This window comes from Thermobia domestica, chromosome 18, assembly GCF_964235325.1.
Source record: "Thermobia domestica chromosome 18, izTheDome1.hap1.1, whole genome shotgun sequence".
Taxonomy (NCBI): Eukaryota; Metazoa; Arthropoda; class Insecta; order Zygentoma; family Lepismatidae; genus Thermobia; species Thermobia domestica.
Window position 1 is genome coordinate 17,335,608 of NC_137471.1, and position 26,756 is coordinate 17,362,363.

The 26,756-nt window shown below is 36.8% G+C and overlaps 1 protein-coding gene across 1 annotated transcript in view; it reads left to right on the plus strand.

Annotated features, from left to right (window-relative positions):
* The window catches only part of LOC145675581 (zinc finger CCCH domain-containing protein 15 homolog), a 45,633-nt gene that overhangs the window by 17,312 nt on the left and 1,565 nt on the right, over window positions 1-26,756 (plus strand). The window contains exons 5-7 of the mRNA XM_081746104.1: window positions 7,455-7,661; window positions 14,451-14,573; window positions 21,750-21,888. Coding sequence (XP_081602230.1) covers window positions 7,455-7,661; window positions 14,451-14,573; window positions 21,750-21,888 — 469 coding nt within the window. The remainder of the gene's footprint in view (window positions 1-7,454; window positions 7,662-14,450; window positions 14,574-21,749; window positions 21,889-26,756) is intronic.

The window sequence follows — 26,756 nt, forward strand, 5'->3', positions numbered from 1 at the left end:
TTTTAAAAAAAATATGCGTTATCCGCTGGCTAGCGCGTGTGCCTTTGATGCACATGGTTCCGGGTTCGATTCCCGGTGGAAGAGCATAAACAATACTTTCATAATCATTTGTCTCCTTTAGCCTAAAGGGAGTGAGTAATCGTGGGACGTTAAACTAAAAGAAAAAAGTAATTTAATTTTTATTCAAAAATGTATATGATATAGGGTAAGATAAATACTTAGTTTCCATATACTCTGTCCCTACTAAACTCTTCTCCTTACCTATGTCTTCATAATGCTACAGCTGTCAGCGAGAAATCGACGTTTAATATAAACTTTTAAACGATCTATAAGAATATATAGGGGCTAAAGTGTACCTCTGAGTTTATTAAAAGCAATATCATGTTCTGTAGATGATAATTTGTGTGGAAGTAAATTGGTATCTAAATGAAATGACTTCGGTAGTAGTGGGAAACATGAAATATGGTTGAGCAGCATCAGATCTTCCGTCTATAGCAAATGGGTTTCGTTTCATAATGTGAAACTGCGATAGACTTCCGATTATAAGAGAGGGACAAGGTCGATGATGGAACCGGAGGGCACGGTGGGTCGGTGGTAGAGCGTTTATCCTCTGGTATGTGAAGCCCTTGGTTCGATCTCCGGTCAAGTAAGTTTCTGGTGAACAACATCGTGTCCGTGGGTTTTTTCGGGTACTCCGGCTTTCTCCTACATTCTCATTCTATCAGTTCCTCCATCGTCATTCACTTGCCTGAATCACCCGTCTCTTTTAGCATAAAGGTCTTAAGCGAGAGACGTTGAGCTGTAAGAATTCATTTCATTTCGATGATGGAACCACCTCTTGAGACGTAGAATCCATATCAAATACCGTTTCTCGCTTTCTTGCAATTTTTCTATGAAAATCATTATAAATACAGAAAGTTCTAGAGTTCCACGACTTCCGGTTTCAATCGATTGACAAAAGGCTAATGCGGTTCCATTCTTTAGGCTGAAGGAGACGGATCAAAAATGAAACTGAGTGATTCTGAAATAATTGGTGGAATAAGAATGTGGAAGGGAGCGGAAGATACCTCGAATAAACCCCACAGACACGATGTTCTTCATTACAAAATCACATGACATGGCAGAGAACCCTTGCACTAGAAGTGAGCGACCTTGTCCTCCCTAACAGAAAAAGAGCTTAGGTGGGATCTGTTCTTAGAGAGTTTCTTCATGGCTAAGCGGTTAGCGTACGCGCCTTTGGCGTGGGAGACCCGGGTTCGATTCTCGGCGGGAGTACATATGGTTCGCATTCCACGTTAATTAGTATGTCCCGTCTCATATAACCTCGCTGTTGAAAGGGACGGTAAACGCAAAATCAACTCAATTCAACTGTTCATGGAATTCACCAACCGTTATCGTGTTTGCTGTATGGGGATCAATCAAGATTGAAACCGAAAGTGAGAGATTTACAAGGTGCATATCAAAATTCACAGGTACAAGGTGCACAGTTCACGTATAACTCCATTCATATACAGTCTTTTAAGTGAAGTCTTTCCATCAGTTTTTAACGTAATCTCCGTCCACCTGCACACACACCGTCGCAGTATGTATTCAGTTTTCGAAAGTATCTCCGAATACATTTAGAAGACGTTATAGACACTGGAATATATTTCCGAGGGCATTCATGGCGGAAAATATCTACCTCACAATGAAGTCTTCAGCTTTGAAAAGAGGCAGAGGTTACTGCGAAATAGTCCCTGGGACTAGAATGAATGAGAGACCACTTTGATGTTCTTATTCTGTAAAATCCTTCTTATTTAGGGGACCATCTTCTCTTCATCGAATTGTCGAGGGACCTACAGTGAACCTACCATGACAGCGTCAAAGATTTATCAAGATTCTTTCTACGACTCAATGAGAGAATCGTGTAAGGTTACAGATCCTCAGCAGTTATTTCTGTCCTTTTTGAGTAACCAGGGCTTTAGGAGGAATGGTTCCATAAATTAAGTTTCCGGACCTTGGCAGATATTTAGTTGACACCCCTCCTCCCTCCTTGAATTCGAACACAGTTCCGCATAATACAGTTACGGAAGACAGTATTCCCACAAACATCCTTCAACTGGCGATTAATATCGATACCGTTTACATAACATGTAGAGAAAATCTTTTTTAGACACCTGTCATGAAATTCATTTCACGAAGATATACAGATGGTGATCAGAAAAATGGAAAACACCTGTAGTAGGCAATACGTCAGATGTATGGGTTGACAGTGGTGTCGTGGCGCCCGCAGCGCCGGACCGCTGGTGGTGGTGTGTTAGGTCGGTCTCCATACTACGTCAGGCGCAGTGGAACAGCAGTGTCCAGTGGCTGCAGCAGACGGAGGTAGTGTAAAATGGGAGACCTCTCAGATTTTCAAAGAGGGCAAATTGTTGGGGAGCGGTTATGTGGAGTGAGTGTGACGGCAGTGGCTACTGTGTTAGGTGTGTCGCGTGGGACAGTGTCGAAGGTGATGACGGCCTACACAACACACGGGAAAACCACATCGGGGAAGCGGAATAGTGGGCGGAAGAAAATCATGAGTGACAGGTCACGCCGGGTATTAAAGCGCATTGTCACGCAGAACCGTCGTGCCACTGCGGAGCAAGTGACGCAGGAACTCAATCAGCACCCTGTTTCGACAATCACAGTCCGCCACGAATTACATGACATGAACTTACGGGGTCGTGTTGCATGGGCCAAACCGCTCATCAGGGACCATAACGCTTTCGCACGCCGCAAATGGTGCCGCGACCATGCAACTTGGACCGTTGAGGACTGGAAACGTGTGATATGGTCGGATGAGTCATCCTTCACCCTATTCCCAACCATGGGCTGTGTTTTATGATCTGCAGTGTCTCCGCCCAACTGTGAAACATGCTGTGGGCCGCCATATCATGGTTTTCATTGGGTCCTGTGGTCACACTTAGCGGACGAATCACTGCCAACGGTTATGTCGCAATTTTAGGAGACTACTTGCATCCTATGGTCCGGATGTTGTTCCCGGACAATGACACCATCTTCCAGGATGATAATGCACCCAGTCACACAGCTGGCGTTGTTGCAACGTGGTTTGAGGAACATCGGGATGAAGTTCAACACCACCCCTGGCCCGCCCAATCCCCAGATCTCAACATAATTGAACATTTGTGGTCCGTCTTGGAAACACGACTTCGGCGACGATTTCCACCTCCATCCTCTCTCACAGAACTGGCCGATGCCCTGCACGAGGAATGGTGTAAAATTCCACTTGCTACAGTTCACGACCTCTATGCCTCCATCCCACGTCGCATCAAGGCTGTTCTGAAGGCAAAAGGTGACCCGACACCATATTAATCTGTTAAGTTGCAATTTCGTTCAGGTGTTTCTATTTTTCTGATCACCATCTGTATATATAAAGAAGCTTGTTTTCACAGTTTATTAAAAACAAGCATGGTAGAAACTTGAAATTTTGCACATTGAAGCTTTTAAATGTGAAGTTAATTCAGGTGTAAATATATTAATTTACCCTTTTTAGTTTTTTTTTAACTATAGGAAAAATGGCGTGTACTTTTGATACACACCTCGTATATCAGTTTCAGATTGAGTAGAGGGTCGAGGGAAAGGATGGAACGTGTTCTTGGAACACTAAGGCCATTCTTGAAAACAAAAGTTCTACAAGACATTGCGTTTAGTTTGAAAGTCTGTTTACAATGGATCTTTTCATCACAAACATTGAGGGTGATAAACCGTTTAAAAAATATTTATTTTTTTAAAGTATTGTATAAAAAATTAACAAAGAGAAGATGTAATGTGTATTTTGTTATTTAAAAAATTGTTAGGATCGTTTAAACCTACCTACCTACCTACCTACTTACCTACCTACTTACTTACCTTCCTTCCTATCTTCCTTCCTATCTTCCTTCCTTTCTTTCTTTCTTGCTTTCTTGCTTTCTTTCTTGCTTTCTTTCTTTCTTCCTTGCTTTCTTTCTTTCTTGCTTGCTTTCTTTCTTGCTTGCTTTCTTTCTTTCTTGCTTTCTTTCTTCCTTGCTTTCTTTCTTGCTTTCTTTCTTTCTTGCTTTCTTTCTTTCTTGCTTTCTTTCTTGCTTGCTTTCTTTCTTGCTTGCTTTCTTTCTTGCTTGCTTTCTTTCTTGCTTGCTTTCTTTCTTGCTTTCTTTCTTTCTTGCTTTCTTTCTTTCTTTCTTTCTTTCTTTCTTTCTTTCTTGCTTTTTTGCTTTCTTTCTTTCTTTCTTTCTTTCTTTCTTTCTTGCTTTCTTCCTTGCTTTCTTTCTTGCTTTCTTTCTTTCTTGCTTTCTTTCTTCCTTGCTTTCTTTCTTGCTTGCTTTCTTTCTTTCTTTCTTTCTTGCTTTCTTTCTTTCTTTCTTTCTTTCTTTCTTTCTTTCTTGCTTTCTTTCTTCCTTGCTTTCTTTCTTTCTTGCTTGCTTGCTTTCTTGCTTTCTTTCTTTCTTGCTTTCTTTCTGTCTTTCTTTCTTTCTTTCTTTCTTTCTTTCTTTCTTTCTTTCTTTCTTTCTTTCTGTCTGTCTTTCTTTCGTACTTACTTACTTGCTTGTTCTTCACCCACCGCATAAAACTTGCTTCTCGTCATATCAGAAGCTAATAATCGGCTCGGCTTACGCAATATTTCCATCTACAGTTCGTAAATAAGTATATCAATGAAAAAAACGTTGTTCAAAAGCGCGGCCTGCCATCTTCAATGAGATTTTCCTCATTCACATGAGGCAAATGTCGGAATGGTATTTAACAGAATAATTTCAAGCTGGTTTCTTTCTTCCTCCTCAATTTCCTGGGTATTGTGATCGTCGAATGATGTCATCCCTCATATGTGACAGGCTAATATGGCCTTCCCTATATCTAATACTAATCCCTATATTCCTCTTTCTTACTGTTTTTTGAGTAACCAGCCAAAAGTAAATTCCACACCACCTGTAAGCATGATTTATTCGTTTATGCAGTGTTTTATATTTTTTATTCTTGCATAATTATTCGAATAAACAGTATAATGTATCCTTTAGGTATAATGTGTAAAGGATGATAAACGTAGTAAGGACAAATTGGTTAAAGCAGAATATGGGAGAGAACTGGAGAACTTGAGGGGAACTCACTATAATCTTACATAGACGGAATCAAACCAGCGGGTGAAGCGCTTTAAAACTAAGTCACCATTTCATCTTACAAAGCGTTGAATTTAATAAATAGAGTAAACTAATTCCCATTAAATACCTTTCCTTATCTAAGTGTTCGCAAAGATCACACCTGTCACTGGAAATTCCACATTTAATATAAATTTCATTCTACTTTATCTGTAATATTTTTCACTCTCACCATCATGTTTCGTGAAGACAGATAATGTGTATAAACGTTTGTAATATTAAAAAAAAAAAAAAAAAGATAGAAAAGAGTTTTTTTCATTTTCCTATTTTTTATATATTGTGGAATAGAGATTCCTTAGATGTGTATATCTTCTGTGAAATGTACTCATAAATTTATGACTGGGAAGATGATTTTACTTAACTGAGTGTATAAAGTATACTTACATTTTTTTAACGGTATTGACTTACATTCAAACGCAAAAGATTTTGTTTGTTTGTTTGTTTGTTTTCTTTTCATATGTATCTATATAACTCACTGTTTTTTGCACTTCAAAACTTAGTATATTTTACAAAACCCTTTGCTTGATCCATTACGTCTATTATTATTATTATTATTATTATTATTATTATTATTATTATTATTATTATTATTATTAATGCTGTATCTCTATTTAAACTGGTTTCAGCGTAATAATCTGACGGCCGTCTCTGGCAAGTGCAGATTATTTTAAGAGTTCTTCTCCAAAGAACTTTGTGACCATATGACAAGTGTCTAGTATTACTGATTTTTGTAGATTTGTTAGGAGATGTTTTGCGTTTATCTGTTCAAGTTGTGTCACAGTACTTTCAGGGACAATTGCTGTAGTTGAGATAATGGTTGGTCTTACTGTAACTTTCTGACAATTCAATAACTTTTTGATTTCGTCAGCCACATCTTTAGATTTGCTTATTTTCGTACTGAATTATTATTATTATTATTATTATTATTATTATTATTATTATTATTATTATTATTATTATTAATGCTATATCTCTATTTAAACTGGTTTCAGCGTAATAATCTGACGGCCGTCTCTGGCAAGTGCAGATTATTTTAAGAGTTCTTCTCCAAAGAACTTTGTGACCATATGACAAGTGTCTAGTATTACTGATTTTTGTAGATTTGTTAGGAGATGTTTTGCGTTTATCTGTTCAAGTTGTGTCACAGTACTTTCAGGGACAATTGCTGTAGTTGAGATAATGGTTGGTCTTACTGTAACTTTCTGACAATTCAATAACTTTTTGATTTCGTCAGCCACATCTTTAGATTTGCTTATTTTCGTACTGAATTATTATTATTATTATTATTATTATTATTATTATTATTATTATTATTATTATTATTATTATTATTATTATTATTATTATTATTATTATTAATGCTATATCTCTATTTAAACTGGTTTCAGCGTAATAATCTGACGACCGTCTCTGGCAAGTGCAGATTATTTTAAGAGTTCTTCTCCAAAGAACTTTGTGACCATATGACAAGTGTCTAGTATTACTGATTTTTGTAGATTTGTTAGGAGATGTTTTGCGTTTATCTGTTCAAGTTGTGTCACAGTACTTTCAGGGACAATTGCTGTAGTTGAGATAATGGTTGGTCTTACTGTAACTTTCTGACAATTCAATAACTTTTTGATTTCGTCAGCCACATCTTTAGATTTGCTTATTTTCGTACTGAATTATTATTATTATTATTATTATTATTATTATTATTATTATTATTATTATTATTAATGCTATATCTCTATTTAAACTGGTTTCAGCGTAATAATCTGACGGCCGTCTCTGGCAAGTGCAGATTATTTTAAGAGTTCTTCTCCAAAGAACTTTCTGACCATATGACAAGTGTCTAGTATTACTGATTTTTTGTAGATTTGTTAGGAGATGTTTTGCGTTTATCTGTTCAAGTTGTGTCACAGTACTTTCAGGGACAATTGCTGTAGTTGAGATAATGGTTGGTCTTACTGTAACTTTCTGACAATTCAATAACTTTTTGATTTCGTCAGCCACATCTTTAGATTTGCTTATTTTCGTACTGAATTATTATTATTATTATTATTATTATTATTATTATTATTATTATTATTATTATTATTATTATTATTATTATTAAGAGGAAGAAGAAGAAGTCATCTGACTTATTTACGTTCCGCCGTTGTGTTTAAATGACTACAGCGTATAATATTTCGGGGAATAAAGTGAATACTTTTGAGTTCATTAAATTATCAGAATTTATTTCGAAATCCTAGGGCATGAGACTGAATCAGAAAATGTATTGATGCTTTTTTTTTCTCCTCTCAGGATAAGAAGAAAGAAGAGAAAAAGGAGGAGATATCTTTGGAAGAGTTAATAGAGAAGGAGAGAGCGTCGTTAGGCTCTGTTCTAACCAAAGTCACTTTAGAAACTTTTCTTGCTTGGAAGAAGCGGAAGTTGAAAGAGAAGGAAGATGCCATTAAGAAAGAAGAGGAAAAGAAAAGAAACGAGTTCAAAGCGGGAAGACATGTTGGGGTAAGTCCTTTATATAATATACTACGAGTTTACTCGACCAGGCGTAAGACCCTACACCAGCGTTTCCCAACCAGTGTGCCGTGAATGGGTCGCCGGTGTGCCGCGAGGAATCGAAACAAAATTATTAATTTTATAGCAATCAAATTGCAAAACGTAGAGAAAAAATGTATATTTGTATTTCACATTACTATGAACCTCTACTATGAATCTACAATTTTAAGTTTCATACCGGGTTACTGTTCTGTACATTTCTAATGTTGAAAAAAGTATTTGTTATCATTGTTATCATCATTATTGCTTCTTTATTGTTGCAGACTATTTCGTAACTTGAAAATTTAAAATATTGTTAAATCCTTTCGACAAATTACCTACATTTGTGTTTTAAAACTAAAAGAGATTTGTTTGTTCGTTCGTTATTTAGTGATCTTTTTAAAATGAAAGGGTATTTTTAAAAACCTGAGTCCAATATTTCATTGCAATTGTTTTTTTATTTTTAAATTAGAATGAAAAATAAGCATAATGATTTACTACGGGGAAAACCCAGTGATAGAACTTTCTTCTCCGTGAGAAAGAGATCAATAATCACAGAAAAAATACCACTGTGTTTTATATTTACAAATAATAATATCTATAAGTGTGCCGCGAGAATCATTAGAAGTAACACCCGTAGTGTGCCGCAAGTTGAAAAAGTTTGGGGAACGCTGTCCTATACAGTACAGGGTGTTACAAAAATGTATCAATATTTTGGAAACACATTCCTGACATCAAAATAAGAAAAGAAAAAAGTTCATATGGACCTGCGTTCAAAAGTGGATAGTTTCGGAGTTATAGGGTGTCGAAAACATGAAATAAATAAACTTAAAAAGATCATAGCTCCACTTATGGGACCTGTCGTAATCAGATCAAGACATTACTGAGGAACTGATATGTGCACTGTTCAAATATTCATGTTTAAGAATGCTCCAGTACTTGCACACCAATTTTTAGAGAGGTAGGTGGAGAGTGATCAAGTATTCCTAAACAGTCTCTCTAAAAATGATTGTGCAGGTACCAGAGGTTGTGAAAGATGGATATTTGGATAGTTCACATAATAGTTCCTCAGTGATGTCTTGACCCGACTACAATCAGTCCTGTAGAGTGAAACTATGGACCTTTAAAGTTCATTTTTTCACGTTTTCGGCAGCCTTTAACTGCGAAACTATGCACTTCCGACCACAGGTCCGTGTGATTTTTTTCTTTTTCTGATTTTGAGTGAAGAATCTGTTCCCAAAATAATATGACAAGTTTTTGTGACATCCTATACACTTCGCGACTTTTTGAACGAAATGCATTTTTCATAATTAGTTTCAAATGCCAGTAGTTCATTCCTTGATTGACCTAGAGACGTGAAACAGGAAACAAACACAGAATAAATCAAAGATTTATGAAAGGTATAATTTATGGACAGTGAAGCATGCGTAGCATAAGGAGACTGATTGATTGAAATTGAAAATTTCTATGTAATTGTCTCTCATTGGCGCTTTTCGAGTTTCCCCTTTCTGGGGTCACTTTTCCCTCAGCGATCCCGTTAAAACCAGGACTAGTTCTGAAATTCGATAGACATACCACATTGAAAGGAACGAAGTGCTTTCTCTCAAAATCTTGTAAATTGGATTCAGAAAATAAACCAGTTTGAACCATGGATTTTTTTGTTTGTTTTTTTGTTTTAAGTTCAGAGAAAGACGCAATTCCACACGTCATTCCACATATTGATACAGATTTGTTTGTTTCAACTGAAAACATTAGAAACAGTGAAAGGGGTAAGCACCCAAATATTAGGTTGCCTAAAAGATTTTGAGCCTTTGGAGGTCAAGATTAAGAATGCGTTTATTGTTATTTGAAAATAATGTTATGAACCAGTCTGTTCGATTACACTAGTTAACAAATTTAAACTTTTTGTTTGTTACATGAGAAAAATCACCTGATCTTAAAGGAACTTTTTGCGCTGAATTCGAATATGCACTCGGTTTCTCTCCATCACGTACAGTTTTCCCGTAACAGAGGGATTTTCGGGAAATTCCCTCAAAAATTTCCCTTTTTCAGATATTTTATTCCCCTAGCTCCTGTCCCCTTACATATAGTAACATAGAAATTATAACTAAGTATACCTTGATTTATATTTAATAAACCCTAAAAGTTTCGTAAAAATCGCTTTGTTCTTTCTAGAGAAATAAATATATTTGTATGTATACTGTGTGCACTGTTTATTGCACCTGATAGTAATGCTTTCAGATCTCCTGAGTTGGGGTAAAAACGATTTGCTTTATTACTACAAACACAGACATAAAAATGAATATTTACAATAGTCAACAACACACTTGTATTGCTCTCTGTAAATTAGAAACGTGTATAAAAATAGAATGTACTTCCAACGTATATTTTTTTTAAACGTACAGTATATGTATATCTTAATACATATATATACAATTCCCCAAGTTTTTTCGTTTTGTTCATGAAATGGTTATCAATATTTGTTATCAAATGTAACAGAATGCAAAAGAAAGAAAGAATGGAATACAGACTCATTGTTGACAACAATGAACTAATGCAGTCTGAATTTTCCACTACGGTATCGTTTCCCCCCTCCCCCCGCGCATTTCTTTTTTTCTTGTGTTCTTGACACCTGGTGAGGGAGTTTTGTACATTTTTATATTGACGTGTGGTTTAACACTACTTCACTTTCAAAGTTGTCTTTGCTGCTAAGAGTGCTTTCATGTTTGATCTTAACGGCATTATACCCAACTAAGACCAGAAGTTTAGTTTGTGATCAGTACAATGGCGTCAAGAGGACGGCGTTCGTGTGTTAACTCACCAAATAGTTTTTGTTGTGTGTGTGGCCAGTTTGTAGTTAAAGGACAGTGTAGATCCATTACGCCATCGGTGAAACTAGCATATTATATATATTTCGGATGTCGTGTGGGAGATCAGGACAAAACTTGGGCACCCAACATAATTTGTGCGTCGTGCTACGTCACTTTACTTGCATGGGCCAAAGGGAAACGGAGGTTCATGAAATTTGCTGTACCAATGGTGTGGAGAGAACCCACCAACCATCTAGATGATTGTTATTTTTGTCTCACAGTAGTTAAGGGACATTCTAAAAAAAGCAAATACACAATAAGTTATCCCAACGTTAAATCCGCAATTAGATCTATTCCGCACGGGGATGAACTTCCACTTCCCGAGCCCCGTACCAACTGGGAAGAGATATGGCCAAAAGACTCTGATGATGATCATGACCTTGATGAACCATCGACATCAACATGTACATCCAAGGATCCAACGTTCATCCCTGACTGTGTTCGCGAGCCACATTTCATCCGGCAATGTGAACTTAATGACCTAGTCCGTGATTTGCACCTGACAAAACAAGAGGCGGAACTTCTGGGATCAAGGCTCCAGCAGTGGAACTTATTGGATGCAGAAACGAACATATCAGTGTACAGGAAAAGGCATGTTCAATTTTCAAGCTATTTCTCAATGCAAGATAATGTGTGCGTATGTACGGATATAAATGGGTTGATGACGGAGCTAGGAATTCCTGACGTTCCAGAAGAATGGAGGTTATTTATCGACGCGTCAAAGGTCAGCCTTAAAGCTGTCCTTTTACATAATGGAAATAAAAAACCTTCTATACCACTTGCGCACTCAGTGAAGATTAAGGAATCCTATGACACCATGTCAACTTTGCTAAATCTTATAAATTACAAGGACCATTGTTGGCAAATATGTTGTGATCTCACGGTAGTTGGTATTTTATTAGGACTGCAGTGCGGTTACACGAAGTACCAATGTTTTTTATGTTTATGGGATAGCCGAGCTGATGACAAACATTATGAAGTGAAGGAATGGGAACCTAGAGTGAATTACGTACCTGGAGAATGCAACGTCAAATACGCTCCTTTGGTAGATCCTAATAAGATATTACTACCGCCACTTCATATCAAGTTAGGACTTATGAAAAACTTTGTCAAAGCCATGGACACATCTGGTGAAGGTTTCAAGTATTTGCGAGATAAGTTCCCTAACCTGAGTGATGCTAAGATTTCAGCGGGAGTGTTTATTGGTCCCCAAATTAGGAAATTAATGCTTGGTGATAGCTTTGACAGCAAGTTAAACAGTGCTGAGCTAGCTGCCTGGACAGCATCTAAGTGTGTTGTGCGCAACTTTCTGGGCAATAACAAAGCTGAGAGTTACACAGAAATCGTACAGGACATGATACAGAAATACAAAGAGTTGGGTTGTAGGATGTCTTTAAAAATCCACTTTTTGCACTCCCACCTCAGCTTCTTTCTTGCTAACCTAGGTGCTCTCAGCGACGAACAGGGGGAAAGATTCCACCAAGATATAATGGCAATGGAGAAAAGGTACCAGGGACGATGGGATCCTTCAATGATGGGGGACTATTGTAAGGGGTCTTGTTAGAGAATGCAACATTTCTTACAAAAGAAGGAAGTAGTGTACGTTTTTGTAACCCAATGGAAGTTTCATATATTGTGATAGTTTTGATTGTCTTTTCATGACCTTTTGGTACATTTGTATTATTGTTTATTGTAAATTGTCACACTTGTAAATTATATTGTATTATATTTTATATATGTGTTTGTGGTAATAAAGCAAAACGTTTTACCTCAACTTAAGAGATCTGAAAGCATTACTATAAGGTGCAATAAACAGTACACACAGTATACATACAAACATATTTATTTCTCTAGAAAGAATAAAGCGATTATTACGAAACTTGGAGGGTTTGTTAAATATGAATCAAAGTATACTTAGGTATAATTTCTATGTTAGTATATGCAAGGGGACAAGATCTTGGGGTGTAAAATAAACGAAAAGGGAAATTTTTGAGGGATTTTCCCGAAAATCCCTCTGTTACGGGAAAATCGTACGTGATGGAGAAAAACCGAGTGCATATTCGAATTCAGCGCAAAAAGTTCCTTTAAGAACAGGTATTTCCTTTTATGTAACAAAACCTTTGTTAACTAGTGTTATCTTATGCCATTTTCCGGGTACACCATAATCACGTCGCTGGAGAACTTCTGTAGTTTCCGATCAAAAAATTGACACATGGTTTTCACAGGCCTCTTTGGAAACTAACTTGACAACATTTAGGACGTTTTGCAGGGTAGTGGATGGTACCGAAACAAATGATAGTGGATGCATTAAAACCTTCCAGATAAGTACACACAATTTCTGACGAGTCGTTAAAGATGTATGCGATCTGGCGTTATCAGCGTGGTATACGACAACCTTCCAGTTGACCAGTTCAGTTCCCTCGTGACTATGTGGACAGCGTAGGCACCTTTGGTGTGGGAAACTCGGGTTCGATTCCCAACCGGGCTCATGGTTTTGGATCCCACATTAAGCTGTAGATCCACGTTTCATATAGCCTCGCTGCTGAATGGGACACTAAACTCAAAATTTAGTCCAATTTGTTGACCAGTTCGGGCCGTTTCTTCTGAATTTGCTAGATGTATCCGCGCTAATTGTCGAGTACAGATCCGAGCATATCGTTCTGACCGGCAGCAACAGCTTGTAATGAACGATGCCTATACCCTCCCAAACGCCAGTATAACCTTCCTTGGAGTCAATGTGGGCTTTGCTACAGTCCAAATTCTTCTCGCTTCGACCATGGTCTTTCTCTCAGATTGTTGTAGCTTATCCACAATTTCATCATCCGTGATCAACCGCTTCAGAAATGGTTCGAGTTCATTAGTTTCAATACAGATTCGGAGGTAGAAATTCGACGGAGTAAAAGTTTTTAAGTCATATCATGTGTCACTCAAACTTCGAGATTATTTTTGTATCCAGCCTTCTCCAAATGGTTTAAGACTATTTGCTGATGGTTGTTCAGGTCATTGGCGATATCAAGACTGCTTGCGCTCAACTTTTGCCGGAATATCACGTACTTTTTCTGTGATTGGTATTTTCAATGCAAGGAGCAACTTGGACATCGAAATTCTCAGAACAAAAGCGACTGAACCATAGTTTGGCTGTTAACTTTGATAATAAGAAAAATTTCTTGAAGGACTTGCGCTCTTATCGAAATAAAAATGTAAAATGTAGCACAGTTTTGCGGAAAGTTTCCTTATTTTTAAGGCCCAACACCTTACGTCTGATTTATAAGAATTCCAACATCTTTTGCACATTGGTAGTTTTAGCACTTAAATGACGTTAGACCTGACCCACTGCAACTCATAAAGTTTGAAATACTAACGTCATCTCGTGCACAAGAGGTTAAATACTTTTTATACTACCTCATAACAATCCGAGTGCAAACATTTCAGCTACTAATTTTTAGTTAAGCAGTGTTGCAAACTCTACCAATGTAATGTCATATTTTTGGAATACATACTGGTGTGTATTCCAAATTGTTATATACATTGGAGAGTTTCAAACACTGCTTAAAATGACGAATTTATAGGAGCATTACAGCGATAGTATTTGGTAGTTGTAATTACAATAATTTTAAAAAGCATTGCAAGAGAAGTTATAAAATATTACGAGACAGACATACTCTCCATAACTCATGATTGTATATGCAGTTTAAAAAAAAGAAAAATACTTTACCAGCTCTACTTTCGTGTCTTTTTATTTTGTAAAAAAAAGACATTTTGCATGAAATATAGGTACCAATGTAAAGAATGATTTTTATCTTGACCGCTCCAAGATTCAGTAACTTGAAGTGTTTCTAGTGTTAAATTTGGTAGACGAGATTTGTAAGTGTATTATTTGTTATTGCAGTTGTCCGGAAGAGATATGTTTACCTTCAATCCTGAGCTGGCGGCTGGGGATATGTATGATGAGGGTGATGATGCCGTAGATACAACCAATTTGGAACCAGAAGAGGAAGAAGAATCAGTACAGGTACGGTATATGCCTCCGCTGAGTGGTGCTACCCAGCTGTGATAATACTAACAGTAAACATCAAGATCCATTAATATTGTTTTGGTTATACAGAATTTGTCAATTACGGAAAATATAGCGTAGGCCTTAAGACATTTGACACTAGTAGTCATTCAGGTCTCAGTTGACTAGAGTAGGAGCAGGTGATTCACCTAAACAAATCATTATGGTGTGATTTGTGAATAGTATATTGCAGGAAGTTATTTTATATAATATTTAAACCTTATTACATTTGTACGACAGTAAGTGTGCAATGAATATACGAGGGAGGATCAAAAACTAAGGTTACAAGGTCAATATTTCTGGAGTTTCGTCTGTTATAGAGGAAGGAGGAGTATGAGGTAATTTTAATACATAGAGTGCCAACTGTGCAGAGTTTCATCCACCCGTCACCTACGGCACTAGTAGTTGGTAAACACAAATGGCGACACATTTGGAAAACCGGTCTCGCAAACAAGTCCGCTCAGTTTTACGATTTCCGTAGGTGAAACATGTAATCGCGGCTGAAATTCTCCGATACTAGATACCTTGTCGCGATTGCGCAGAGCAATCAGGAGGAAACGGCCAGGACTTCTCACCGAGGGCATCATTTTCCTTCCCGACAATGCGTGCCCGCATACAGCCCAGCCCAGATGTAGTTTCGCTGGGATATCATAGACTACCCTTCCTACAGCCCGGACCTCGCTCCAAACTACTTTTACCTGTTTCCACACTTGAAGGAGCACCTAGGAGGCTGTCGCTTCGTTTCAGACGAGCAGGCGAAACACTTCGTGACAACGTTGCTGAACACGCAAGGACAGGATTTTTTACCAGGAAGGAATCTTCAAACTCATTCCGCGATGCGACAAATGCTTCAACTGATATGGAGGCTATGTTCAAAAATAACCTAATGTCTGTACTATCTGTTGTCTGTATTGGTTGTATGAACTAGTATATATACACGTTTCACTGCAGGCTTTGTAACCTTACTTTCTGATTAACCCTTGAAGAACATGCGTTCGAACGTCAAAAGTAGTGGTTACATGACAACAATTAACGAGATGTGATTGAATATATGTGCAGCCCTATCCGCACACTGTACCTCCATTCTTTCTGTCTGTAGAATAGTGAAATACGAAGTTTTTCCTGAAAAATATTAACGCATATAGAGTTTTTAAAACAACTTATTAGTTCCGAATTTGGTAGATTATCATCCAACAATATAGTCGTCTGATATGTCCTGTGATGAAAAGATCCAATTTGTGCATTGAAAGTGATCGAGAACATTTTGAAGACTTGATTTAGATAAACTCACTTGATATATTCCTCATAATTTTCACGGAGATACCTGTAATTAAAGTTTAATTTTTGATATTCCATCCGTATTTTGTGAATTTTATTTCAACTTAACGTTTCGAATGTGCTGACTTTTATTCTGTTTCCCAGACGTTTCGCGTACTGAACCTTGGAAAGCTTGAGTCTCTGTGAGAATCAAGGTTAAACATGATTCCGTCAACTCCATATATAATCCGTTTTGATGCATTCCTTTTATTAGACATAAATTCTTATTGAGAACATGTGCAAATATACTTTTCCATACACGTTAGCCGTTGTTCTTGGTCTGTCTTTTATTTCAACAAAAGTAAAACTATGTATATGCATGGATAAAGACCTGAACAGACAAGTTAGGAAAATGAAGCTCATATATAAGCTTAACATTAAAGGCAATTTGACACGTGTTCCAACGATTTCGAAAATTCCGCTCGTAAGGAGAAAAAAGGGCAAAATGTCTATATTATTTTTCCTTCCACGCTGAAATCAACGATGTCTGTCTTGTCATCACGAGAAACCAGCTGAACCGGTAGTAATAAATTTTTGAGCATAACACCAACCTGAAAGCCCCGTAGATTACCAATTAAGAAAACGAACGGTATTTAAATCTTTACTTTTTTAAAAACAAGATCAAGTGCAAGTAATTTAAATTTTTAAAAAATGATTTAAATACAGATTTTTCAACCTTGATTAAGTTATATTTAATATTAATAAATTTAAAAAATAATCGTTTTTATATCACAGGAAATCCTTTGTATGCACGAATAATATAATATAATTAATCATCAGAGGTTTTCTGTAATGTAAAGACTGGATTATCAAAGCACAACAGAGTATTGGTACAGACCTTAAGATCTGAGTTGCTAAGTACCTATTTCAGGAGTGATAAAATGTATAGCTATTCAGAGAACGAACTGGCTGACGTAGTGGTTAACACATCGGGCACGTTAAGCCGGAAACCTGGCCTCGAATCTTATACCAGTCATGCATTTCCTCACGATTTGTGGACTAATATATGCCTTGTGGAACCATATTTAACCTCTTAACTGGGTGAACCGTTTTTAGTGTCATGGAGGAGGTTTGTTGGAGAAACCGCTTGTAGGCGTCGTGAAAGTACCTCATCTTTTTTCTAGCAGTTGGTACCATATATGAGCGTTATGTTTTGAGGAAACGTCCTAGCATTTATTGAGCATATTTTCGTTAGCTTTATTCGTGCCATTTATTGAGTATGTCCTTTTTTACTTTTTTCTTTCTGTATATAATATCAGCAATGACGCACAGTCACTGTTGTCGATGTGTTACGCATTCATTGAAAAAGAAAGAAGAAAGAAAAAAGTCTTCCTCTACAAATTCTGCTGCTAGTTTCTCTTGCGAGAAACGGGTTCGTCAGGCTGATACGAATTGTTAACCACAAATGAAAGTTCTAGTTGACTCCCAAGAATACCGGCCCAGTGACAATGAGACTGGAACTGAATTCGACAATAATGTGTACAGTATTGATGCAGTACCAACACAATGGGTAGAATTCGGTAGGGCAACGCTACCTTTTTTTCAAGGGTCGATGTTTTTGGAAACTCGTTTTGGTGAGAATATTTCACCAGAAACAATTTTCGAGCATTTGTTTTCCGTTGAGCTGGCAGAAATGGTAGCAAGAGAAACAAATAGATATGCTGAAAAGTGTATTCAATCCAAGACTATACATATTGGGCGAATGATGCTGAAAAATAGGGACCATAAATGGGTTGAAATTAATTCTGGTGAAATAAAACTGCAGGGTATTATTCAAAAGCCAACTTTGACAATGTTTCTTTAGCAAGAGGAAAATGCTAAACGAACGTACTTGGCAAATTGACACATAATTATTTGTTATGATGATGATATGACGATGATGATGGTTATATCTGTGCAATATTAATTCATTCATATAGATTATGTTAGAATATGTAGTTAAAATTTAGTAGCATTATTTTCTTCAAAGAGTTTGTAAAGCAAAATTGTCAGATATATCTTCTCTCTTAAATTAAGCATAAAACTCCCCAAGAGACTGTTGGCCTTAGTTGACAAATTACTCCCTTAAGAGAACCACTTCGTATTACTGCATTTAGTGCACTATAACAACACTTTGATCTTCACTCTAGGTACTGTTGTTAATGATCGAAATAGGATTACAAGGAAAGATTCATTATTGATTGTCAGGGTTGTGAGGCAGGAAAAAAAAAAAGGTTTATTTGGTTTCAACCGGTGTTGATGGTTTAAGTCTGTCTGTTTTATTCATATTAAAAACCTATTTTGAATATTATATATATTGTAAAACTCTGTCCCTTATAGGTTTTAGGTAGAGCAAGGTAAATTAAATGAGTGTCTGGAATCGACTCACACTACCGGTTTTTATTATAAAAACTCACTATAACAGTATTTACAGAAAATACTACAATGTTATTCTCCTCTAAATTATTGAGTTAGAAATCTATCAAGACGTCCTTGACCGTGAGACCGGGGACAGAATTCCTACAGAGCCCCGTAGCAGATTAAGCAGAGTGGCGAAGGAATCCCCAGTGCTCCGTGGCAAGCAATGAGGAGGTTAGTAGTCACAGAACCCCGAAGCAGGCTAAGCAGCTGAGGTAGGATTCCCAACAGAGCCCCGTAGCAGACTAAACCAGGAGGAAAAGAATAACCAAGAGTCCCGTAGCAGACTAGGGGCTTGGGGTTAGATTACTCCTAATGTTCCAAGGCAAACAGTCGGAGGGACACCAGAGAACTGGTAAAGAACTGCCGGCTGCGTCCCATTATATAGACGTCCTTGCGGCGATGGCGCTGCTGCTCCGATGTCATCCTGTGCTTCGTAGGAGCAGCCAGAGGTCCGTCGTCTTCTGTTTATAGTAAATCCACGTGGTGCGTAGTACACTGTCGTAAAATCATGTGGTAGTGTTTGTAAGCACAAGCGTAGAGTATTGTTTGTATACAATACCACGTGGGATATTACAATACATATTAGAATACTGAATACAGCTCTTCTACATAAAGGAGTAGTAGGCCCAGATGTATTGTAATTCCACTTTTGTCCTTTTTATTACTTTATTACTAAGTTTCTTGTATCGTAAATTGAAAACGAAACCAATCTGCTAATTAACGTTCGTAATTGTAAGGTATATCTCATATGCACACAAAGCTGCACAAATAAGTGAATTTTGGATAAGAATGTAATAACAGAGATTTCATTTCAAATTTCCTTTATATGGATTGTTAAATTTCATTTTTTTTCTGCCCTGAAAACTCTTCTTAAATTCCATTATAGCACATAGCATTAAGAACGCAAATAATAATTCAGTTGTTGTAATAGAAATCAACTTACTCCAAATAGAATTGTTCTTAATAATGATTCTTTGTAATCGTGTTGGGAGTAACATAAGTACGTTATTTTAATACAGTAATGAATACTGTCAGTTACTGATAGTAGTAGAAACTAGAAACTATAATTATTATACTTTACTCCATTCCTCCACTCGCAGACCACTTGTAGCTTTCTTGTTCAACATAATTGGTTAGTCATTCGTATATTCTATGCATACAGCTAACTAACAACGTGATACTTGTGTGGAAAACTTTAAACAAAAATATCTGCTTAGTTGCCTTTTCGGTTTCATAACGATTATAGAGCAAAACCAAATTAGAAAAAAAAAAATCATTGGTAGCTGTAGACACTTCTACAGTTGTGCAGTTAATTACTGTACGATGTTATTAATTAATTAATTAATTAATTAATTAATCTGCCTTTCGGAAGGTCCTGGGACTAATGAGTTTTTAACTTTTAGATTTGGGCCTGGAAATGTTCTACGTTTCTCGATCTTCAGATTCCTCTTTTAACTCCCAACATTTTCTTCTACTTTTTCAAATCATCGATCAGTTGTGTTCTTCTTCCTATTCCTCACTTTCCTTCCATCTTTCCTTCTATGGCAGTATGAAGAAGACAATTTCTTCACAAGATGTGTCCAGTCCAATTGGCATTCCTACGAAGGACGGTGGCTAGAAGTGTCCTCTTTTCCCGTATCCGTTTTAAAACATCATCGTTTGTTGCTCTATCTGTCCATTTTATCTTCTCCATCTTCCTCCAACACCACATTTCGAAGCTCTCTAAATATTTCTTCTCTAACTTTCGTAATGTCCAAGTCTCTGAAATATATGATAACAGGGGCCGCGGTGGCTCAGTGGTAGAGCGTTCACCTCTGGTGCATGGGGTTCCTGGTGGGTTTGTGATGGACAAACACCGTGTGCGTGGGTTTCCTCGCGGTTCTCCCGTTTCCTCCCAGTTTCTTCATTCCACCATTCTATTCATTTATCATCATCACCGTCTCCATTATCCTAGCGGGCATAAAAGTGGGACGTAAAACTTAAAGATTTAATTTTTGTATGATAACAGAAAATAAGTTGTTAAATAAGTTTGTTCTTAAAATATATAAAACGATAATCATGCCTGTTGTTCTGTATGGTTGTGAAACATGGTCGCTTACTCTGAGGGAAGAACATAGACTGAAAGTATTTGAGAACAGGATCCTGAGAAGAATATTCGGACCCAAGAGGAACGAGAATGCGGAATGGCGGAAGCTTCATAAGGAGGAACTACATAGTTTATACGGTTTACCCAACATTGTTAGGGTCGTCAAGTCTAGGAGGCTTAGGTGGGCAGGTCATGTAGCTAGAATGGAAGAAAGTAGAAACGCTTTCAAAGTCTTGACTGGTAGACCCATAGGAAAACGACCAGTAGGAAGACCTAGGCGCAGATGGGAGGACAATATTAAGATGGATCTCGCAGAGATAGGAATACAAAGTAGAAACTGGATGCAATTAGCTAAGGATAGAAGTCAGTGGAGAGCTTTTGTGAACGCGGCACTGAACCTCCGGGTTCCATAGGCCATAGAGTTAGTTAGTTAGTTAGTTAGTTATTTTTCTATTTGAGATTTGTGATTTTTCAACCATTTATATTTTGATACTTGTGTCTTTACTGTAGAATCAAAATATGACTCGTTAAATAGTTTCCTTTTACCTTCAAACTGAAAAATCAAAGATAGAAGCGTTAATTCATTGAAGATTTATCCATATTCGTAGTAAGTCTTCCGTAGTGCAATTATTCTTCTGCATTTCAAGTGTTGTAGCTGTAGGTTTAGAAAGACGTAACACATCTTCAGCTTGACGTTCTAGTGCCAGATTAGAGACCTCTGTACAGGTGAATCAATTACTAGTCAGTTGTTTTTTTGCATACTTTCACAATTGTTTTGCACCTGTTAACATATTTTTCCAAACAGTCTGCGAAGCTATTCTTCCGTATCTTCGTTAGAAGAAACAAATTTAAGTTCCCTAGCTTCTCCTATGTACCTTATACTTGAAGTACTTTACAATACTGATTATTTGTTCCTTTATATTAGAAGACTAACACATGATCTGAAAACACGTATGAGATAATATACGTCTTACCTGTCTCTTCTATTTTTTGTCGCATCTCATAACATGAATTACATAAAAGATGTTCAAAAAGGATGAAAAAATCAAATTGGTTTATTTAAAAATAATAATTAAAAAAACTGGTTTAAACCAAGCTAATTTAAATCACTCAACCTTGCTGATTGTGCATCCTTAGTACACTCAAAAGAAAGACGCAATAAAATAGTACATATGATTAAGTCTTACTTCATATAAGAGTATTCGTAATTTTGCTGGATTTGTCATTCTGTAATACAAGCCATGCCCAAATTGTGATGTCTAGTTTTATTTTATTTAAGATTTGATTGAATTAATATTAATTAGTATTATGTATTTTTTCTTCTTTGCTAGTACCGTGAAATAAATTTGGATTATCTTGCACTGGAAGCTCAAGAGGCTGATAACTCAGGAACCATTGCTCCTAACAACCGTCTTTCAACCCAAATGAACCATAGCTCAACTAATGGCGAAGTCATCTCTTCCGATGAAGGTAAGGTTATCGACAGATAAAAGGATTTATTTATTTCTTTATCGAGTTCCCTCATGGCTGCATGGCTAGCATAATTGTCTTCGGTGCAGAAGACCCAGGCTCGATTCCTGGTGGGAGCTCGTGATCGAATTCCGTTAACTGGTAGGTCCCCGTCTCACATAGCCTCGCTGCTGAAAGAGACACTTAACTCCAATTCAAGCATTCATTCATTCTTGCATGCATTCTTTCTTTCTTGTTTGCTTTTCTTTCTTTCTTTCGTGCGTGTTTTTGCTTGCTTGCTTACTTACTTTCTTTCATTTTTATTTTTCTTCTTCCTTTCTCTTTCTTATTTTTCATTTTTTTCTTCCTTCCTTGCTTCCTTGTTTCTAAGTTTCAGTCACTGTCTGCTGTACAGTCCGCAGCAAAAAACCTGCAACATGAGCGTGTAAATTTATTGTGTAACTACGCCTAACAGCGCAGGGAATCAACGTAACGTCTAAGTGGCACGAATCACGCCAGGAGAAACCTCGGCTTCCTCCCGTGCACACTTATTTTGGAGCAAAAGACTTCGTCGTTTTACAATAAACTTACATGTTCATGTTGCAGGTTTTGTGCTGCGGACTGTACAAGGGCATATTGGTAAATATGAACATAACTTTACTAACATACAAACTTAAGAAAACTAAGTGTGAACTGATAGCATAAAGTGTATTATATCAATTAATATAATGATGCAGCCATCGTAGGCCAAATTATTAAAATTCTTCTTCGAATGCTGTTTTTCCTTATCAGTGCTTGATTTTTAATGATCTTTACTTCTTAGAGTCCTTCCTATTTGTAATCATGTTCAGATCATTACACAAGTTTCCGTACAAAGCAATAACGATAAATTACAGAAGAAAATGACGACGCTATTTATAACGGTATTTGTTTTAACTACTCTTCCGTGTAGGTCGCCAGTTTTTTCTCTATTTTTTTTCTCAGTAAATGTAATTTCGCGTCACATCAGTCTACATAAAATCTTAGAGCATTTGTTTAAAATGTTTAAGGATTCGCCAAACGAATTATACTTGTTCTCGTCACTCCGCACACCCTCGACCATTGTTGAATTGTTACTCCAAGATTCACTCGTGTTCCACGACTTGCTGAAGACGTGTAAGGTTTTCTGGCAGGATGACGTGTCATTAGTCCTGCATCTTGCAGACGGCAGTGAACGGTTATTATAGATGGATTAGACCCATAAAAAGTCTAAGTCTCCTATGCAAATTTCGAGTACTGCAAGACGAGGTGGTTGTGGGATGGACGAAGAATGCTTCGATCTGTCACATGAGATGACTGCTTAAGCGAATCCAGGCGTATTTAGCTTTGTTCCAGGTGTATCCATCCTGTAACTTCCACTGCTTGAGGAACATCGTTTTTGTCCTGGATATATTACACTGGTTAGCCACGACTCTTCATTATAGTTCAGAGAACAAAAGGCAATATTTAATATTTATAACCAGAAGAATACAAGCCATGCTCTATTTGCGCCAAATTGACATACGGTTCCAAAACTCACCATTTTCTGTTTGTCCATTTTTATCACGTATTGTACCAAAATGTACACACCATTACCCATTATCTGTAAAAATGTATGTGTAATCCTCGCTCTCAGAAACACATGAAAAACCAAGAGGTGATATTAGTTTGATCGGCATTGTATGTATGTATATTATCTCTAGTTACGCTATAGTTTAGCATACCGGAACCTTTCTGACATAGTTAGAGACACGATTTTTTGGTGACACGCGAAAACGTGAAATGTATCAGTTTTGTATGAAAATGTTGTGTACCTAAAATAGATATTTTTTCACTATTTGTTAGACCATATAACGCTCGCGATTAAACGCGAAATTTTGTCAAATTAGCGAAATTTGCAATATGTCTTCATATTCCACGAAATTTACGCAAAAGTGATGACGCTTTTACGACTTATTCATGACCAGTTTTGGCAATTAGTAGCAACGTGACGAAAATTTCTATTTTTGAGAAAATAGACCACTATGAATTTTTGAAATTTTACATGCAGTTACAAAATGAGCTCCAAACGGTATTTACTGGTGAAGTGGATAGTGTGGTGAGAGTATTGCGAGGTATGTTAGATAAGCATTCAAAAATCGCATTTTAAGACCTTAACGCACATATCAGTTTCGAATGTTGATGTGGAGAGGACTCTCTCTCTTCTTACAATGACATACTTACCGACAAAAGAACAAATTTAACACTAGAAAACGTTGAAACAATGCTTAGGTGTTATTTGCATAAGTAAACTGTGAACACTAAAGTTATTTTTTTTTCTATTAATGCTCTCTCTAGGTGTTTTTTTCTTTCTTTGCTTAAATGATACTTTTATTCAATGAGGATGCTGTGTATTTTTTTTAAAAATACTCAAATATTGTTTAATATAGTCATGCATGAGTTCATGTCATGATGATTGATGAGTGGAAATTAAGGTAAAATAAAAGATAACTAACTGTAATTGCCAAGGAAAACAGTGTTCTTTTATTGAATTTTCATTCAACGATTTTATCCCGCTTTACGCATATTTTTTTATAACGAAATTACGAATTTTTATTTACCACAAAATCGTGTCTCTATTTAATAGTTTATTTGGAAAATATTTTTAAGAAACAGTCATTTAATGGTTCCCACTTAGAGATAAATTCATATCTTGATTCGATGTACTTTGTATTAAGCAATTAGCTTCGTTGTAGCTAAATGTCCCCATTCTGAGAATATGAACGCAAGTGTACGTTTTTGGCTTTAGGAAAATTTGTAATCTTACAAAAGTCTCACTTTCACACCTATAACTTTTAATGTATTGGTGTATGTAGACGTACCAGTTGTACTTCCTCGTAATTATAATGCAGAGGTTTATGGTACATGACTGTAGAAAGTACAAAAGATAGGTAATACACACATTTCTTAAATCTCACGTTTCCGATTTTTTAGACAACGTTGATGCTAAAGCAGACAACATTTCTAGGAGAGCTCCTTCGTGGCTAAGCGGATAGCGTACGCGCCTTTGGCGTGGGAGATCCGGGTTCGATTCCCGGTGAGATCTCATGTGGTTCGGATTCCACGTTAATCAGTAGGTCCACGTCTCATATAGCCTCGCTGCTGAACGGGACGTTAAACTCAAAAATCAACTCAAATCAACATTTCTAGGAATGCACTATTGCATGTGTAGTCTATCTTGGTATCTCCCCATTGATTTAGAAAGTAAGAACAAAGAAAAAAGTGTTTCCTAAGAATCACCTAGACTCATAGAAAATTATAGATTTACATAACCAGGTGTTGCTTCTATTTGGGGATCTCTGAAATTAATTTGTTATGGTGTAGTTTTGTTTCACAGAAATAAGTCGATTCTCAAGAATTCTCAATTGTTATATCCACTGCGGGAGCTACATTACTTCAGCATAAATTTACAAACAAGGAAGGCTTAATATTTATCAGGTGCTAGGTAAATTAGGATATATACACGAAGTAATATGATGTATAATAATTGTAATAAGCTTTCCTGTATTTTTTTAACGTATCAAAATTTTACGTTGAATACAAGGTTTTGAACTTTTATTTTTGGAAAGTCTGAGATTTTCTTCTGATCATCCCAGACACGAAAGACAATTGAAATGTTATTTCTTACATTGGAAGATGTGCAAAGCTTATTTAGTGGGATAGTGTTCATTGGTTACTTTTAAATTGCTAATTTTCTTCAGCGATCATATACGTGTATGAAAAAGGTTACCATGTCATAGTCTTATTAGGTTTCAAAGGGTTGTCTTCGAAATTAATAACAGTTGTATCATCATCTTCTTGTTCACCTCAACCATAGGTTGGTGGGCAACATGTAAATTTTAAAACTTTTCTTTCCCTTGGGAGAGCTGTTTTATACTTTGATAAGTTCTCTTCTTCGATACTACACCTAGATATTCTGTCCTTGGTCGTCCTCTTCCTGGTTTTTCTTCTGCCTTTCTCCTCTATCAACAATCCGGGCCGCGGTGGCTCAGTGGTAGAGCGTTCACCTCTGGTGCTTGGGGTTCCGGGTTCGATCCCAGCCCCCGCCAAGTGAACTTTGTGGTGGACAAACACCGTGTGCGTGGGTTTTCTCGGGGTTCTCCAGTTTCCTCCCACTTTCTTCATTCCCATTTCATTCATTTCTCATCTTCACCGTCTCCTTTAGCCTAACCGGCATAACCGTCGGACGTAAAACTCAAAGATTTTCTATCAATAATCCAATTCGGTGATTCAATCGGAGTGCCGAGTAAAATAACCGTGCATGCTGTTTCTTCTTTTTCCTATTATCTTCATGATCTGTCGTTCTTCATTAGCTTCTTTTAGTTGTAAAATGAAATAATAATGATAATAAATGTTATTTATTTTTCTTTTGTATGGAGTGTGTGTCAACACTCATATTTCGTCCGCCAACTCTGCACCAGGCTTCATCAGAGTTTGAGCGTACCTATGTAGATGACTACTTGTTCTTTATATTGGACGTAAAATTATTTAGAATATAGATTCGTTAGAGAACAGTGAAAATTATTGCTAACCTACACTACGAATACAAATAAAATCTGATTAGCATTTATTGTCTGTTATATCCACGTGTTGTTTAGCGTGTAGTGGCAGTAAGAACTGTAACTCGGGAGTTTTATTGAAGTTAGACCTATACCGAATAAGCTTAACTCGTCTACAAGTTTAGTAATCGCCTCTTTAAAGCTTTATACATCAAGAAAGTTATAATACTTGACAACAGTGAATATAACAGGTATAAAATGACAGATTTTATTTGTGCTTTTAGTGGCGGTCAGCAATAGTTTTCGGTGGTCTTTAACAAATTTACATTCGAA